This window comes from Pinus tabuliformis, chromosome 2_2 (genome assembly GCF_031772625.1).
Source record: "Pinus tabuliformis cultivar Carrire ecotype Pingquan chromosome 2_2, CPIR1, whole genome shotgun sequence".
NCBI lineage: Eukaryota > Viridiplantae > Streptophyta > Pinopsida > Pinales > Pinaceae > Pinus > Pinus tabuliformis.
Genome location: NC_142300.1, coordinates 272,643,497 through 272,663,526, shown reverse-complemented (window position 1 = coordinate 272,663,526; position 20,030 = coordinate 272,643,497). Strand labels below are relative to the sequence as shown.

The window sequence follows — 20,030 nt, the reverse complement described above, 5'->3', positions numbered from 1 at the left end:
CGGATGGAGTTCTCCCTAGTTGAGAGGGAGTGTTAAAATTGGCAACTAGGGCCAAACTCCATGCGGGTCATCTTATTTATGCAGTTGATATTTTTCTTGGATCTTTCTCATCGAGAGGTGTAGGATTGATCTAAAGATCATCTGATTCCGATAAGTATTTATGAAGATATGAATTTATTTTGATTATGGACAAATTGTCAAGTTGGTCAGCAACATATGTAGGCTCAGAAGCCCAACAGTCATGTCTATTCAACCTCTACGTTTTAGTATAAATAGAAGAGGACTTGAAGTCATTTGTCACACACACACTCACTCTTGTGATCTCACTTCATCTTGTTTTGGTTTTGATGAAGATGAGAGCTAGAGGGAGTGCGCTAGGGTATACGTTGCCCTAGATAACATGCCCTAGATCTAAATGCAGTCATGGGAGAATAAGCTCTACATTGCTCAAAAGGTCGGAAAAGCCGGAAAAGCTAGAACTACCAGAAAAGCCGGAAAAGTCGGAATTGTCGGGAACTGCCGAAATAGCTGGAGCATCTGTCTCCGAAGGAGAGCAGCATGCAAGGGACAACTAACTAACATTGGGACAGTTGTATGGTACTTAGTAGCAAATACACCAAGCATGCAATGTTACAGCTAGCATGCAAGGGACAACTAGCATGCAACAACAAGCATGCTAAGGACAACAAGCATGCTAGGGAAACAAGGAAGCAAGGTGCAACCAACACATAGGTCAGGATGGCAACATGGTGCAACAATGGCACATAATGCAGTACAATGATGGGTACAGTCATGATTAATGAAGCGTGATGAGATGCAACATAGTGATGATGGGTGCAACATGGTGCAGCGCGGTGAAGTGCAACATGATGACGAAATGCAGCACAACGATAGGTGAAGGAGTCACCTTGGAGAATTAGTTGAAGCAACATGTCTTTAACTGATCTCATGTATCATCTTCTTAGAGATGATTTGTGCTCTTATCTAGATAAGTCAAAGTGTTGACTTCTATTGTAAATGTACTATCTCTCTCTCTCTCTGCTGAACTATTGAAGAACATATAAGAAGAATTGATCAAGGGTTTCCCCACATTGGGGTTTGTCCCTGGCTAACGCCACATCTTGTGTCCTCTTGTCTTGGCTTGTCTTCTGCGATTTATATTTATGTTCTATTTGCAGTTTACTTTAATGTTGATGTGTGCTAATTTGGAAAAGATATTGAGCTAACTGTGAAAATTAAAATAAATTGCTCTAGCATAGAACATACCTAAAATTAACAGATTGTGGTGTATCTGATTTCAATCTGAATAAGTCTGATGATGAAATTTGCCCTCATCGCTAATTATGGTACCAAAGTGTAGCCTCATAGACATAAACTGTCTTTAACGCAGGAATTCGCAAGAACAAATTCCAGTATTAATGTTTAGTACTTCCCTTCCTGGTATGGTAAATCCCTCTCACTTGCCCCTACACTCTGTCATCATCAAAAAGGTAACCCAGTACATCCATAGATAGCACATACATGTAAGGGGCTAGAGGGCACTCCTATCGAAAGGATTAATGCAAAACAGTTTTATCTGGGAGTAAGCCATTCACTAACACAAAGGCTGAGACATTAAAGAATAGTATCTTTACCATTGCTACAAATTGGCTGCCAAACCTAGATAGGAGAACATATTGACAATGAATGTCATACCAACTCTGCTATAAGCTCTGTGAAATCAATCTTAAGCAAGATAATCTCTTGACCCATCTCCTTAGCTGATTCCATGCTCTACCATGCCATAAGAATAGCATCCGGGATAAAGCAGCCTTTTAACAAACCTGTTGCCTATGAACAAACAAAATCCATAATGCATTTTTTAGAATTTGCATGAAAATACTTTTTGGTAAAACCTTGTAGTACACATTCACGAGTGTAATTGTCCTCCAGGCACTAATGTAACCCCTATATGTACTTTTAGGAATCATTTTGATCAACTTTTGGCTTTGAAATTCACATAGAATTCCATTCAGCCCTGGAGATTTCTTATTTTGCACTTGGTTAAGGGCTTGCAGATTTCTTCATCCATCAAATCTTCCCCCAATATGTCCCTTTTGGTACTCCAGATTCCAGAGGGAACTGTCTTCTTATAAGCTTCTGTAGCAACAACCCATTTTATAATAGGATACTTTGCAAATATGTTTGGTTTTCCCTTTCAGATCTTGATTAATTATATTATGCATCTGGCTGTGCTTTCAACTCTATAATTAGTTATAATCAATATATGACTTTATTTATTTCCATAATCTCTTTTTTTCAGTCTCAAAGTCAACTATTTTGCTGCAGGTGCATTGTATCCAAAAAGCGCTTCTTCAGCATCGCCTTCCATTGTAGTCACAAATCCTGGAGCTTCACACCCGGTGGTTACTTTTTCATAATCATCTTCTTTGTTTGCATATGTCATTACACCACATATGCATTTATCTTTCATAAGTATTGTGGATGCCTTATTTCATGGATAAAGATTTGAATATTGTTGGATATTGAATTGTTGTATTCTTAGAACATGGGTATGCTAGAGTTTTCTTTTTATGTTGTCTTATTACTGTAAAGCTTTTAACTATTAAATTTATTTTTCATTGTACTTGGTCTTCAATCTCTGAATGCACTAGAATAACATAAACGTTGGTGAGTTAAATGAGGAATATTTTCATCAGTTGAAAAGAGAAGTTTGTTGAATGTGTCCCTCTTCTTCGAAGCTTTATTGGTTGAATTATTTACCTAGTGTAACTGAAAATGGAAGAGTTACTCTACCCTGTTAATGACATTTGACATTTTCCTCAATATTTTTTGAAGGTTTAGGTTACACTGTTACATTCCTAATTTGGTAGTATTGCTAACAAATTCTCTAATCTTGATTGTACCTCGATTCCTTGGTCATTTGTCGAGATTAATAAACTTATCTCATCTTTACTTATCTATTCACTTACCTATTTTCCTTCTATATTTTTGTTGCGTGTATATATTGTTATCACTGGGTTCCTTTTTTCGTTTTAATTTGCGTAAACAACATTAAACTAGATTCACATATTCATTATTATAAATTATAGTTATGGCAATAATATAATAATTTAGTTTATGTTATGTTTAGATTGATAATATGGGAATGGGAAGATACTAAAAAGGCAATGTTCTTCTTAGCGTTGAGGTGAAAGAAGAGAACGATAATACTAGAGATAAGGTAATAGAGATTACATTTGACTAACATCTTGTTAAAGGGGGAGCATACTGTCCAATAATCCCAGAGTATTTCTTCAAGAGATTTACTCAAAGAAGAAGATAATTCGTTAAATAAGATGAGATAATTTATTAATGTCCAACAAATGACCACAAAATTAGGTCAGATTACAAAAAGTATGAATATGATGTGGGAGTTCAAGCACAGGTCCTAGAAAATGGTAGTGCTCAATGTTGCAGGAAGCCCTCCCCAGTTCCAAGGCCTGAAGCGCGTCTCGTGTGGATGCGTCCAGGAAGCGTCCCCGGAAGCGCGCTTCCAAAATTCGGAAGTGTGCTTCCCCCTGTTTTGGATGCTTCCTGGACACTTCCGCCTGTTTGGGATGTTTTTTTTGAGTATAAATGCATATATATATATATATATATATATATATATATATATATATATAGCAGACGCTTCCGCAGATGCTTTGCTTCCTAGATTTTTGGAAAATGACGCTTCCGCATCCCCACTTCGTGCAACATTGGTAGTGCTATTGCAACACACATAAAAAACTGTGGAAAAATACAAGATAACCAGTAAACTATCAAGAAAGAATGAGTAAGATAGTTTGATCTGGCAATGAAGCTAAAGATTTCAAGGGCTCCCGAATTTGATGACCGATGGCAAGGAAGGTGAACTGGGGATTGGCTCATTGTCAATGTCCCCTAGAACTAGTGTGGGTTCAACTGTACATCCTAGGTAGGATGTAGGAGCGAGGGATGCTCCTAGAATTTGAGGTCGAAAGAAAGAAACTCTGAATAGATCTCTGCCCACTCCTATGGCACTGGGAGGTAATCGAATGGGTCAGGGTCACCTTGCTCTATAATTGTTTGGAGTTGGTCCCTCTGGTGCTTTGAGGACATTTGAAGCAATGTATGGTTTGACAATGCGAAGCTGGTCACAAGGGAATCCGTCGACCCGCCAAAGGGGGAGGCTAGGAAGAGAATTGAGAAATTCACATGAGAGATAGTAATACTGCATCATATGCGGATAAAGTTGCATTTGGCTTGCATCTGTGTCAAGCCTAGCGTTATCCTATTAAAGAGTAGTCTATCTTTTTTTCTTTCTTTCTCTATTTGAGTCCAAAATGATCATGGATCCCTTCAAAGATAGGACAAGCCTAATTTAGTAACTATGGGCTTAGTCATATTATGTTTTGAATCTTGATAGCATGATACAAGAAGTTTTTATGATTGAAGTGAATTTTTAGCATTTATTACATTCAAGTTTACAATATTAGACTGTAGGACACATTGTGATTTCACTTAAAGTCTATATGGTAGGACAAAGGTTCACAATTGATTTTGTTTTTTCATCTTCAACTTTGTTAGGATACCCACGGTTGAGGAGAGTCCAAGCCATTTATAACTAGGGGGAATGATACATTGGCTCTATGACAAAATGTTAAAGTGTCATCATTAATCTAAGGAAACAAATAGTTGTGAGGAATCCTACATGTGAACTTTGGGAGAACATGTTAAGTTGATGGATTGGGTACTATTACTTGAGAAGTGCTTTGAAGGTGAAGTAAATTTAGAAGCTACATTGGCAAATAGAAGCTGAAGTGGTGTTTGCACCAACATGTTTCCAAATAGGCATGGACAAAGATGGTGATGAAGAAATCTTGTAGAGCAATATAGGCAAAATGAACGATTAAAGGGACAATCAAAGTGCTAGTGTACGTAATGAAGAAACATTTGGTTAGGATGAAGGGTATCCTATGAAGACACATGAGGATAAAAGTAATAAGATCTCTATTGCAAGGAAGGCCTACACATGGATGGATGACCTACTAGAAAGTCATCATGAAAATGGCTTATGGTGAAGGAGGTCAACATATCAATGTCTTATAATGAATGTGGAAGACCAATTTAATAGAAGGATGACTAAATAACACATCCTACTTGAAGAACGATGTCATGAAGTAAATGAGAATGACTTGTCCTTAGGGAGATCTATCATTAATATGAAAGTGGAGAAAATGACGAGGATAGTCTCCATGTAGTAGGATGGTTTGCACAAACTTCCAATAGTGAATTTTGGGATTTTATAGTGAAGAGGTGTCATGTGAATATAGCTGGTCCCTTTGACCCATAGCATTCCAACACTTCGCCCTACATTGATGACTTTTATGGGGTGATGCACTTGGACCTAGCATGCAAAGGGATGCGCTATATGGGCTCCTCACCTTGAGCGATTAGATGTGGGAGCGAGCGATTGTGGATGCATGAGTTACCAACTTGGCTTTTGTTTTTCCACCCCTATTGTTCTCCTTTTACTTTTTCTTGATTTTTCTTTGTATTACTACTCATAGCTCAAAGGGTTAGAGCTTTCTTTGTATGACATATAAGAATTATTACCCCCTTAATGGTGAGGCAACTCATTGCCCACCAGGGGTTGGGATATGCAAGGGTTCCTTCCCATAATACGAAGAACAACATGTGCTTAGGAGTTGGGTGATGGCCATAATGGGTGCGGTAGAGCTCATGCTAGGCTTTTGCCCACATTCTAATGTGCATGTCCCAACCATCTTTTGTATTTTTATCTTCTTTTGTTTTTGCTTGTGGCCATCATATACTTTTCTTGTTCTTTTAGCTACATCAACCTCCCAGGGCCAAGTTCTTGGCCATATCCAGGTATGAGGATGTATGGTGTCAAATCTTAGAGAAGTAATGGTGAGTTGAACCCGAAGAAGGGAGGTTGAATATATGGCTTGTAATGTGAGATGGAAAGTGGTAAGTATGGAATAGGGATAGATGGGGCAACTCTGTCTCAATCGAGGTTTCATAGGTAGCGCCCCTCATGTATCCATCGGGCCATTAAGGGAGGTTCCATTGGACTAGGATGAAAGATTAACCGTCCCATTTAAGGGTGAGGGAACAAGACCACGATCAAAACGTGATATTCCCACTTAGCATTTTGCTAAGTGAAATATCAATTTTGGCCATTTTGCTATGATGCACTGTTGCACTTAGGAAATGTGGGTTTAGAGGTCCCACATATGATTTTTGGCTTAGAGCACACCCAAACATTAGAGCTGGAGGAAATTTTGCGGCATTAGTGGAGCGTGGGGGTCACCTCATGGGAATTACGACCCACATGAGGAATACGCTCCCGTTGGAGCGAAATTGGTGTGGGGAATAAGAGTTGGGCCCACATAGGCATTTTGGAGGCTCAGCTTGTGGGAGTAGTATACATCAACCTCTGAGGGCCAAGTTCTTGGCCGTATCCAGGTATGAGGATGTATGGTGTCAAACCTTAGAGAAGCAATGGTGAGTTGAACCCGAAGAAGGGAGGTTGAATATATGGCTTGTAATGTGAGATGGAAAGTGGTAAGTATGGAATAGGGATAAATGGGACAACTCTATCTCAATTGAGGTTTCATAGGTAGCGCCCCTCCTGTATCCATTGGGCCATTAAGGGAGGTTCCACTGGACTAGGATGAAAGATTAACTGCCCCATTTAAGGGTGAGGGAACAAGACGATGGTCAAAATGTGATATTCCCACTTAGCATTTTGCTAAGTGAAATATCAATTTTGGCCATTTTGCTATGATGCACGGTTGCACTTAGGAAATGTGGGTTTAGAGGTCCCACATATGATTTTGGCTTAGAGCACACCCAAATATTAGAGTTGGAGGAAATTTTGCGACCTTAGTGGAGCGTGGGGGTCACCTCATGAGAATTACGACCCACATGAGGAATACGCTCCCGTTGGAGCGAAATTGGTGTGGGGAATAAGAGCTGGGCCCACGTAGGTATTTTGGAGGCTTAGCCGATGGGAGTAGTATTAATCTATGACACCAAAAGATCAACAAAACGCGACTTACCGGAGGTAGAAGGACAGGAGCAGAGAAAGGCAGTTGCAAGTTACCTTAGATCCAGTGATAGTTGAACTGGAGGTTGAAAGGCTAAACATGGGGGATAATGAGGGAGACAAAATGAGTAAAGAGGAGGAGTTTGGCCAACACCTTCTAAAGGTTGTTTAGGATTTGTCTAAGGGTATTGAGGAATTGAGGCAACAAACTTGCAACAGCAACAAGGGCAAAGTAATTCAAGGGGAATTCCAATTTAGTGAAGGCTTCGACACTTTGCAATACCACGCAGCTCATGGCCCCAACGTACCACTCGTTCCTAGTACACCATCAAGATCCACTATCCCCACGTTTTTAGCATTCGATGCTAGAGGGCCAAAAGGGCAAGAGGACGTGCCCATGGGGGACTATTTTGGGGAGTATCAGTCCTATGGGCCCGACTTTAGAGAGGCTATTACCTTCAGGGACTTCTGCTAGTTGAAGGGTAACAATAGGAGCAAGGGACAAGGTGGAGGAAGCTATGCACATGGTACTGATTTGCAATGCACCATGGGGAGATTGTTTCTCCCGGCTTTTGATGGCTCATCCAAGAGCTCAACGAGAGCATGGGTTGAGAAGTTACTTCCAACTCAATCAGATGACATAGGGGAAGGCAATTAAAATTGCCACATTTTGCATATAGAAGGGGAAACCCATGACTGGTGGTTCTCTGGGCTAACCACGATGGGGCATGTAGGAGTCACAACATGAGGATTTCACTAGGAGGGTGCTAGAGCATTTTTAGAGGAGAGACCCAGAGGAGCACTTTGTGGAGTTAACAAGGCTCAAGCAGACGGCAAGTGCTGAGGCCTACATCTCCGAGTTTCTGAGATTGTCAGTGATGGTGCCTAATCTATAAGAGGCCAGGAGGGATTTCATGTTCGTAGAGGGGCTAGCAGAGTCATTAAGGGGATTGGTGAAGTCCAAGAGGCCCACCATGTTGCAGGACGTAGTTGGGAGAGCGTGGGACTTGTAGGATGCTCTATTGGGGCCCGAGCGTAGGTACCACCCAGACAGGGGTTCCAATAGAGGGGGAGAGACACTAGGGCTCCACCACCGAGAGCCAACTAGGGGCGTGGATAGTTGGATGAGGAGACCCAGAGAGACCTTCGGAGGAGGAAGCTATGCTTCACTTGTCAGGAACCGTGGGCACTAGGCCATAGATGCACAATAAGCAAGGCCCACTACATTGAGGTCTACTCTGATAGTGACCAGGAGGACGATGTAGAGTTGGAGGCAGGTGGAGATGGTAGCGTGGCACATGTGGAGAGGGGACCACCACCACCACCAAGGGGAGCCCCTTTTGCACTAGTAGGAGGGGTCCTTGTGTCCTTACGTGGGGTACCCAAGTTTTTGACATTGAGGATCAAAGGCACAATGTAGGGACGACGTGTCTCAATTTTGGTGGACAATGGGGCCACCCACAACTTCATCGATGCACAGATGGTGTAGAGGAGAGGGATCACGACCAAGGAGTTTGAGGGGTTCTCAGTCCTTGTGCCGGGGGATAGGACCATGCAATGTACACGATATGTTCCTGCTTTGACAGTGACCATTGGGAACTATTCAGTGATGGATCATTTCTTCGTGGTGGATGTACCAGACACTAATTTGGTGATGGATGTCTAGTGGCTCTATTCTCTTGGTAGAGTCACTACTAATTGATGGAAGTTGGAGATGGAGTTTACAGGTCCGAATGGCAACTTGGTTGTTCTTGGGGGCATGCACTCTTATCTCCCATAAACAGTCTCAACACACAGGATGGAGGCTGACCTAAGGTGCGGTGACATTGAGTGGGCGGTGGAGTTGAGGATTTCTGAGGTTGGGGGTCAGCCCAAGCCATCGCACCCTGACATACAGACTATTTTGGATAGGTGCCCGATAGTGTTTGGGGACAAAACAACAGGGCAGTCACCTGGCTAGGGGTTTGAGCACACGATTGAGCTAGAGCCAAGGGTACAGGCTGTTATTACCACACCCTACAGACATCCTAAGGCTTACAAGGATGAGATTGAGTGAGCCATTCAGAGTTGCAGGCACTTGGGCACATTAGGCCTAGCTCTAGTCCCTTTGCTTCATCAGTTGTCCTGGTGAAGAAGAAGGATGGGACACTGCGTATGTGCATAGACTATTGGGCACTCAATAAGACGACCCTGGAGAACCACTACCCCATTCCACACATAGATGAGTTGAGAGGAGCCAAGTTCTTCTCCAAGATAGACTTGCGTTCGGGGTACCACTAGATCAGAGTGAGGGAGGACACCCTCAAGACGACCTTTGGGCTAACCAACACACCTGCCACCTTTCAGTCCTACATGAACCATGTGTTTCGTGGGAAGTTGCAGAGATTTGTGTTGGTGTTTTTCGATGACATTTTGATTTATAGCTGGACTTGGGAGGAGCACTTGCAACACTTGAAGGTAGTGTTGTGCATCTTAGAGTGGCAACAATTCTATGCCAAGCTATCCAAGTATGAGTTTAGATGCTCTATCTAGGGCATATTATTGGGGAGGATGGTGTGAGAGTTCATGATGAGAAGATTAGGGCCATTTGGGATTGGCCAGTGCCCCATAATGTGACAAAGTTGAGGGGTTTTGTGGGTATATGCACTTACTATAGGAAATTTGTGAATGGCTTCTCACAGTTGGTAGCTCCCCTCACGAATTTGACTAAGAAGGGGGCATTCAAGTGGGCTGATGGAGCACAGGAGGCTTTTGAGCGCCCAAAACAAGTGATGAGTAGCTGCCCAGTGTTGGCATTCCCAGATTTCACGCAGCCCTTTGCATTGACGGAGGGAGTAGGAGCGGTCCTGATGCAGGGGGGCACCCAATAGCTTTTGAGAGTTGGAAGCTACTTCCCCATGAGCGACTATACTCCATATATGACAAAGAGATGCTAGCCATCATGCATGCACTAGCCAAGTTCAGACAGTACTTGGTGCAGGTTCTGGGTGAAAACAAATCATAATAGCCTCATATTCTTTTTGGAGCAGAAGCAATTATAGGAGAGGGAACAAAAGTGGGTGAGCAAGATCCAAGCGTATGACTTTGACATTGAGTTTGTCAAGGCTCTGCCCAACGGGGTAGCAGATGCTTTGTCTAGGAGGCCAACCACTATTTCGCTGATGAGCATGGCGCAGACTGGAAGGCGCAGTTGCTAGTGGAGTATTCCAAGGACCGATTTGCATGTGAGGTCCTAGATGGTATTATTATGGATGATCGGTGCAGGGTAATGGACGAGGTGATCTACTACAGGGACCAGATCTATTTAGTGCCCAACACCCACTTGAGGGAGAAGATTATGCAGGCTGCCCACGTGTCATGTCCCTTCTCAAACACATTTGTAACAGGGTGCTGCTACACAATTTTGCACAATTTTGGCCAAGGAAGAGAACCCATAATTTTCGACTTAGGGACTTAGGAGGTAATTCGACTTTTTTTGGTTGCTACTCGAATGTGGGGGCCACCCACATGGGAGTTTGAATTGGACCATTTGAATAGCTTGGAGGGATAGTTGAATAGGTGGATGGAGGGGCCCACATGAGGCTAGGGAGGCCTAAGGAGTTATAAGGAGGGAGAAACTCTCATTTTGGATTCATTCTTACACATTGTAATCAAAATTACTTGACTGTTCGCTCTGCTGTTTAGTTGAGTCAACCGACTGTTTAGCCACGAATCTCTCAAGCAGGAGATTCAACCTCTACTTCGGGGGACCATCCGTGCCTGCCCTAGAGAGGTAGTTCCATAAGTATTTCAGGAGTTACGAGAGTGTGTTACAGCACTACCATTCAGTGACAATAGGGAGTGCGTATTTCTGGCTAGCTGGAGAATACGCAAGGGGAGTTTGGAGCTATCATTGATCAAGCATTTGCTGGGAGAGTTAGAGGATTGGGAGAGCAGCAAAGGGCCAACCTTTCTTGCGAGTTTGGAGCCAACAGAGCCAGCATCCTAGCAGTCTGATTTATCAAGGGTTCGACAAGAGAGATACACCTCCAAGCTTATCAATGGTGTGTTCTACTAAGGAATTGATTTATTAAGCTGTGCAACGCCTCCTAAAATGATAGATGCAATAAGATTATTTCCATTAATAAAACAACAAAGAAAATAGAGAAAGTCCATGCCTACATTGCTTCCACTATGGTAAACATACCCTTCACGTGTGGCATCATGAAACAAGTTTTTGGCATTTGCATGTGAAAAAATCAAAATCGACATTTAGCAATAAAGCTTCAAAGAAATCCTCTCACATGAAGAAGAATGCAATCATATATTTCCAAAAGCCTCAAAAAGAGTATCTTCTTAACCTGAAACAACGTCTCAACTCTCTGCCCTGCGCAAACACCAACTCAAACTGCCCGACGTCTCTGTGTCATTGCCCTGCGCAAACAACGTCCTCTGCACAGTCAAATGGCCTAATGCCTAACGCCAATGTTGGTGCTATGTCCGTCTGAAGGTGAAGCCTAACGCTGCTGCTGTCGAAGGTGCTTTTTCCACTACCGCCGGAAATGGGTAAACGAGTTGAACTTTTAGTTAAAAGTTTAGGTTTACTTTTAGTTTTGCTTTGGGAAATATAAATAGACATATATTTCAATAATTTTTTTAATTTTATGTTTTAGAAATTAACTTTTAAGTTTTTGTTAATATTATATTATTAATTTTTAAATTTCAATTAAAAAAAATTATTTAAAAATTAAGTTTTTAATATAATTTTTTTTCTGAAGAATCCAAAGAACTTGATTTTTGGGTTCTAAGTACCCATCCTATGGGTTCGCCGTACCCATTAAATGAAAAGAACCAAATTTTCTTTTTTGGAGAACCCAATTCTTCATAGAAGAACTCGGTTCTTCTCAAAGGAACCTGTACCCGAATTCAGTACTTGGGGATGGGAATTGGGACGGGTTCGAGAACCCCACCCTTTGGTTCGGGAACCCGTGCAACATAGATCTTGACCATTTAGTTTGTGATTTTAGGGTTTAATTATTAGTAATTTTCTTGCTGTAATAAAATTGCAGAAAACAAGGTTTTAGAGGTCAAACCTTAGGCCCAAGGCTTTGAAGATCCCATCGTTGAAAATCAATGAAACTTTGGGATCACTTTGCCGCTTGAAAAATAAGAATTTTGAGACCTTAATTTTGCAAAACCGCCAAGTATTTAGCTTTAAAACTTCAGTTTAGGGTTTCAGGTCAATTTTGGGGCAAAAGAGGCCAATAATTGGAGAACAAGGCTAAGGGAAGCAAATTTGTGGGGATAAATGGGCTAGGATGATAGATCAGGGGCTGAAATGGCAAGAGGAGGCCAAAAACTGAAAACCTGTGTCTCAAAAATCTTTTTTTCTTCTGGATCTGAATTTTGCTGTCAAATCTTCAGTAAATGTCCCTGCAAAATTTTCTAGAGACTAGATCTTACCCTCAAGGGCCTAGATCTAGCTCGCCTCATTTGATTCCTTGATCCAACCTGCAAAAATGAAAATAAAAACACCCAAACCCCAAATATATACAAAATACTAAAAATCCCCAAAACCCAAGTTAGAAAAAATAATTTACAAGTTAGATCTACAAAATTATTCACAAGATCTACAAATACACAAGGGTTTTAAAAATTTTAAATTTTTGAGAAAAATATTTATATGGAGTTTTTTCCTTTGAAAAATGGCTAAAAATACTTTAGAAATCCCAATGTATATGATAGCTTTAGCGAAGATTTAATCAACCATATAAATATTTGGAATCCAAGCAACAATGATTCTTGCCCAAGTTTGTGAGCTTGGAGGCCAATGACTGAAGTTCCTGCAAACACTATGAATTTATCTCAAAATAGTTTGTTAGATCACATGGAGAATCAAATCACCTATGATTAACCCAAAACTATCAATAGTATGGTTCTATCTCCATTTAATGAAAAAACAAATCTTACCAATATTCAACATAACATAGAGATGCCCATAGTCACCATATACCACAAATCAATAAGCAAGAACACCTTGAATTGCACCCCAAAGTCTTTATTATGATTGAAAAAATAGTTCCCATCGGGACAATAGTTACAAAGTTGCTTCAAAAGAAATTTTCTAGCCAGAGATCAAGATGACTAGAGACTCAACTGACTCTAATTTGTAGATAAATCCTTCAAATGGAAAAATAATGGCTAGTTTCTTTGATTCTTGTCAAAATAATATTGGTCGTTGATAAACACTTCAAGATCTTTTAATCTTGGCCTTTGATTTTTTACTTTTGAGGAATTTTCGAATTTATCATTTAACTCCATTTTAATTAGCTCAAAATTAACTATTTTGAGCTAATTTTCTAAAAAAATTGACTTTGACTTAACCACCAAGGTCCAAGAGTCTAAATTTTCTTGAAATATACAATATTCCCTCGGTGGAAAACTTTAAAAATTGATTCTATCAAGACACACAAATTTTTTCCATTTGGAGAATTTATTTTCCTAATACAATTTAACTTGACTCTAATTTATTAATTTTCTGGCTTAGGATTTTACTTTTATTTTGCCAGAAAAATTAATTAATTTACACGAGGGGATTAATTATTTTTCCAACCATCTAATACATATGATTTTCCATTTACAAGACTCAAAGAGGGAATACACATTTGTCTTAGACCCTCAAGACACATAACCCATTCACGACACAATATGATTTAGTAAACCAAGTGATTTGTAATAAAATAATTAAGCCAATTAGCTTAAATTATTCTCAAACCACTTTTACCTCAGACTCGACTAAAACATTAGGACTCACCAAATAATCTGACAATAAATTTCACCCTAGCTTTGGGGGTTTAAGCTGGAGGGAAAAAACTCTTTTGATTAGCTGTGTCAAAAAACACAGGTAACCAGTGAGGTTAAAAAACCTCCTAAGATGGAATTCGTCATCAAATTATAGGCTTACCTAGGTTGTTACATAGACTCAAGGTTTTACAATATGTAACTTGCAGAATGGGATGACCATGACACATGGACTGCTGATATGTGATTCAATGCTTGTTGAAAAAGTTGGTACTTCCTCTTCCCCAGAACTTTGACAATTTGAGTGCAACAGGGACCACTATCCTCTTGTTCTTCTTCGCTTCTGTTGCTTCCTCCCCTTGTCATCATGAAAACCAAAAGTGGAATGATATATAGAAGCCAAAAGAACACCATTTTGGAATATGAATATAGATGGACAACTTGCAATGAAACGAGAGGGAAGAAATAATGGGAAAGAGTAGGGGAGGGAAGAGAAAAAATACAAACAACAATGACAGAAAAATGAGGGAGTTTGGGGTTTGTGCTTACCTCTTTAGCTCTTGTAGATGGAAGCCTTTCTTTACACCTCCTAGCTCGTCCTCCTTCATTGCTCCTAGCTCGTCCTCCTTCACTCCTCCAAGCTCTCTTCAAGCCTCTCTTCTCCTCTCTTCTCCAAACTCTCTTCTCTTCTCTTCTCCAAGCTCTCCAAAAATACAAGAGTGAGGAAATGAGAGGGCGAAATGAACTTTATCCCTATCTATCATTTCCTTAACTCAACCTAAACTCACCCCCAACTCAAGTTAAACAAAAAAATAAAATAAAATAAAAATTGGTTTTTTGGGTTGGCCGTGTGGAACCGTCCGTTAGGCATTGAATCCGCTCGGGATCCGTGCCCGATCTGCCGCAGATCCGATGCTAGATCTGCGGTTCGGAAATCCAGAACTGTGGATCGGGCCGACACAGTTCCAAAGTTCTAGGGACTGTTATTTCCGACCCAATCCGCGGATCAGACAACAGATTTGTACGGGATGTGGATCCTTGTTTAGATTTGGGGTGGGGGGGCATTTCATGCAACATTGAGCGGGACCACACAATCAAAATCATGATTTCCCATGTAGTGTCACCCCTAAAGCTATTAGCCAATGAAGGAGATCCCACAAGCTTAGGATACAAGGTTAACCACCAAATTGGACAGAGGAGACAAGAGTACAAACCAAGCCCATTCTTTTTGCCGAATCCCCCCACTAATCCCTGCCCAAAAGTGTCCATGATAAGGAAGCAAAAATACCCAACTACATAATTAAAAGCCATACCTTGGGGGTTGGAAGGCCCACCTTCAAACATATGATCATAACAGATGGGCGAGGAGCATAATGGTTGGCTTAGGTGGTGGAGATGTTGGTATATCGAGCTATCTAGTGGTTGCAAGGGGCTGTTGGCTGCCGACTGACGACTCCATCTAGGAGAAAAAATTTCTCCTGTGGATATCACCCATAGGTGGTGGGTAACATTTCTCACACATAGAATGTGTTCATATGGCTGCAAAAGTGTTTCAAGGATGATCACATATGTTTCTATGTTTCTTTACAGAAACAAACTTGGTATGGCCTTGTACTAAATGTTTCCTACAACATAGTTCTGGATTTGTCATTTTTGAGTTCTAGTACCAATACTTTCACTAGATACAAAGAAATGAAACACCTACATCGTTAAACATTAAATAAGGAGGGAGATTGCTCCATTTTGGGAACTATTTGTTGACAACTTAACTCTTTGGATAGAGCCTCTTAGATATGGGAATGACTCTAACCTACTTTGCATGTTTTGCTAAGGTGCTTCACCCTAAGTTGCCGGAAACGGCTACCTCCAACCCCAAAACGGCGTTTTCCCGTTTCGGATCCGGATCCGCGTACGAAACGCCGGAAAAACGTTTTTTTGCCGTTTTTTTCCTGGAAACGGGAAGTTTTTTTTCACAGCCGTTTTTGAGGCGTTTTTGTCGAAAAAACTTGCAGTTTTAAAAAAATGAAAACGTTTTCAGGAAATTTTGAAGAGTATTTAGAAAATTTAAAAGGTTTTTCAAAAATCGTGAAACATTTTTGGTGAAAAAAAGCATTTTCGACAAGTTGGAACATTATCTTCATCTTGGAAGTTGGAACATAGTTGACATGATACAGGCAGACACAAGCAAGACTGCCTCCCTTAGCTTTTAAGTTTTTACTGGAACTGTTTTGGTCTAGCACAAGATAGATTCAAAAAACGCAAGACTGATATCAAATATTACCCACAGTTCTTCCAAACAAATCCTCAACCACCAATAACAGAGGTCTTGGGCAGCTTGAATGGCACAACAAGAGGGGACTAAACCCCCTTTTTAGTAGCATCTTGAACTCCAGAAATAGACTGGAACTGGGTCCTCAAAAGGACAAAACTCAGCCCATTTAAAATGGCAGAACTCAGCCCACAAAGCAGCAAACTCGACTAGCAGTAATAAGAGGTAAACTCGGCCCGGATAACAAGATATATTTAGCCAGCAAAAAAGGAACCCTTGGCTTGATATGAGAAGGTAATCTCTGCCTCTTTGGAGAGTGAACACTGAAACGTTGCTTCAATATGGCATATGTTGAAACTTGAATTGACGATGATGAATCATGAATCATGATAGATCATAGATGATACAGATAATCTAGATTCTGAAATATCAATGGAAATATGAATTTTTTATTTTTAATATATATATATATATATATATATATATATATATATATTATATATTTATTATTTGTCGTTTCCTGCCGTATCCGTTTCAAACCCCGTACCCGTATCCATTCCCGTATCCGTTTTCTGGTAACTTAGGCTTCACCTTGTGGCCATGGTTTTGGTATAGTGGTTGATGGTGTTTACAGATTGATCCATGTGATGGATCTTGTTTTGAGGAGACATTACGTCTATCTTGGAGGATGCACTATCATTTATGCACATGGTACTAGCTCGCACCTCCCTTTGAGCTCTTGAATGGATACATGGCATTCTTGTGCACACATTACTAGAGTGTCCATTTTTTTATATGGTGTTAGTTCATGATTTGGAGTTGTTTTCACATCATAGCCCTTGGTTTGAGGTCTCCTTGATACAAGGTGGTTAGAACTGCGATATCTTTCTTTGACACATTTTCTGAAGGATTAGTTGGCTTCTTGAAGAGGACACTGTTGGAAAAGTAACTAGGTTTGGTCTTCATTCTTGTATCAATTTGTATTTTTATGTAAAAGAAGATAAAATATTTTTATTTGTTCAATCATGGGTTTGATGCTCAAGTCTAGGTTAAGCATGTTCTTCATGCTTCTAGGTTTTGATTAAGTCAAAGAATTAAATTTGAGTCAAAGTCCATTTTGTTTTGTCAAAAAGAGTCAAATCGATCTCCATAAGACCAAGTCGGCCCTTCAGATGGTCAGGTCGGCTCACTCAAAATTATGTGTCTGTTTGTATTTGAGAGCAACTATTTATAAGCATGGATCCTTGTCCAAAACAGAAGCAAGTTCGGTGATATTTTCTGTGGTAAGATATGCGAGTCCTATGGAAGAAAGTTTGTTGAAGCTCTGTAGCAAAGTTCGTGGATCTTCTGTGATATATTCTGTGGTAGAGAATGCGAGCTTTCTGAAATCAGAAGTCCTGGAAAGATGCGAATTCTTAAGGAAATATGTGATGACATTCTAGCTGACGAAAGACTGTAGTGCGAGCTGATAAAGGACCTAAATGATCTGCAAGTGGAAGGAGGAGTATAAGGTCTGCAAAGAACAAGCTACAGGAAGGATGAAGACAAGGCATCTTGTGACAGATTGAAGATGAATCTTGACAGAGAATGGAGGGCTGACTTGGTGATTGGAGGAGGTTTAGTCTTTGGGTCTTGGAAGTCTCATTTTGATCTGATTCTATAAGAAGGAGATTGTTTGGGTTTTCCCCAAGTTGTGGGGTTTTTCCCTGGCATGGAGCCTTTATTTCGTATCTACAGTCTCTTGTGATCTTCATATTTATATTTTAATAATTGCTTGATGAAAAAGAACACAAATAACTTAATAAGAAGCCAACAAAGTTCACAAGTAATTATCATGATAAGGAGAATCAACAGGAATCTAAAAACTCTTTGATTTTCCAACACACCTTGGATGCTTTTGCCAGTTTAAGCATGTTATGATTATTTGATGGTTACCTTGGAGGGCCATCCCTTGACATGAGCCACACATGCCACTTGGAGTGTCTTGACTCTTAACATGATCAAACCATCTTGGTTTGAGGGCACGTTGTGTGGGACCTTTGGAAATGGGAAGGCTCTCTTCATTATAATCTTCTGTTATTGTTTTCCCTTGGAGAAAAACATGGATCTAAAACTGCCAAGCTTATTTTATTATTATTCTTGAAGAGATTAGTGGATCTAGGTAAGGAAACCATTATTTTATTTTAAGGAGGTCTTGAGCTAGACTCTATTTGAAGAGTAGCTCTCTCCATCATTGGGGAGCTTCCCCCTTGGATTTCACCTTGATCTTCCATTTCATATCTTTAGTGATCCTATTCTAGGGATACCCCCCCCGGTTGTACTAGAGGAGAGCTGGCCTAAAGTGTGAGAGGGTGCAAGCGCAATGATAGTGGGTAGTTCCTCCATGGTTTTACTTGTACATTAGGACTTTATTGCAAGAAGAGTAAGGATTTGGGTGGTAACATGACAGAACTAGCAGACTTGGTGTAAGAAATTTGAATCAGCTATGTTGTTCAATGCTTCTTCTATTTCATTCTAGGAAATGCCATTAGGCAAATTTTGAATGTAATATTTACTTGGTTTAGGACTATAATGATCAAGTTTACTGTTTTTTTTTCTCATCTTTGTTCAATGAACCAATGTTGAATGAGAATTCTCAGATCTTGAATCATGAATGTCTAATTCATTTGATCCTAGAGAGTAGATATATCATATAATAGATGTATTATGCATGCTTTTTTTGTTAGTTGCTAAAAATGATATTATTAAGATTGTTGATTCAGTGAAATTTCAATTATGTTTTATAGATTTCTTTTATTTTTTTTATATAAGTTTTGCATATATATTAAATTGTATATGTGTACACCTTATGAATCCAAATCCTCTGTTTCAAGAAGTACTGTCCCTGCCCCTGAATCCACATATCCTGGCAACTTAGGTATTTCTTTATATATTTGCACTTACGAAGTTTTTCCTGGGTTTAAGCCAACTGTTGACTCTTTTGCCTTGCTGAGTTATTCCCTTAGCCGTGTCTGATCACATTGGATGTAGATGATAGCATATGCGGTACCATGGTCCAGTTTTGGTCTTTTTGGATGTTCTTGTGCTTGCTTATTATTATTATTAGCAAATATGTTACAAGTTTTTTCATTGCATGAATTTATTTGATAGCATTGGAATGTGGAATCATGAACACATAGTATGCTCTGTAAGAATAGTTTGCATTTCAGGTATGTACATCTAAGTGCACTATTATTGTTTTGTGGTTGAAGTGCATCTTACCCCGCAGTAGTTATTACAGATTTCAGCAACACAGCCTATTGGAAGATCTGCTGCATCACCTATGGCAGGGACTGGGGGAACATCTACTGAGAATACAACTGCATCACCCATGCAGTATGCCAATTCACCAAGGTCTGGGCCTAGTATGATGAATGTTCCTTCACCCCAACAACAGCAGAGGGCAAAAGTGCCACACATACCACAACAACCGCAATCTTATCCACCACAGCAGTTAAGGGCACAACCAACACATGCAAATATACAGGTAAGAGGGATTTATCTGCCAGCGGAGTTCTTTATCTTACAATGGAGCAAAGTCGTTCCAAGGTAATAGGTTATACAGCATATTCAGTGTGTGTGTGACAAAAATGGAAGGGTTTATACAATGATATCTCATATCCTCTTCTTCAATGATGCTAGTGCAGGAAATAAATTCAGAATATGTTAAAGCATTAATCTCTTTGGTATGCTTAATCAGGAGGTAACTTTTGGCAGACAATTACATAGATACCTCTTCTTGCCAAGAGTGACAAAAAGATTGGACTGAACTGACCTCATCATAAAAGACATTTGTTATTTGAAAAGTTAGAAAAATGCTACAGTATCTTGGGGCCTTGACCAATGCTAATGTTTACAAAATAATGT

At 40.1% G+C, this 20,030-nt stretch overlaps 1 protein-coding gene across 1 annotated transcript in view; it reads left to right on the top strand.

The window, feature by feature from the left end:
* The window catches only part of LOC149192354 (uncharacterized), a 257,294-nt gene that overhangs the window by 93,092 nt on the left and 144,172 nt on the right, over window positions 1–20,030 (top strand). Inside the window, exons 4-5 of the mRNA XM_089404560.1 lie at window positions 2,329–2,402; window positions 19,405–19,650. Coding sequence (XP_089260686.1) covers window positions 2,329–2,402; window positions 19,405–19,650 — 320 coding nt within the window. The remainder of the gene's footprint in view (window positions 1–2,328; window positions 2,403–19,404; window positions 19,651–20,030) is intronic.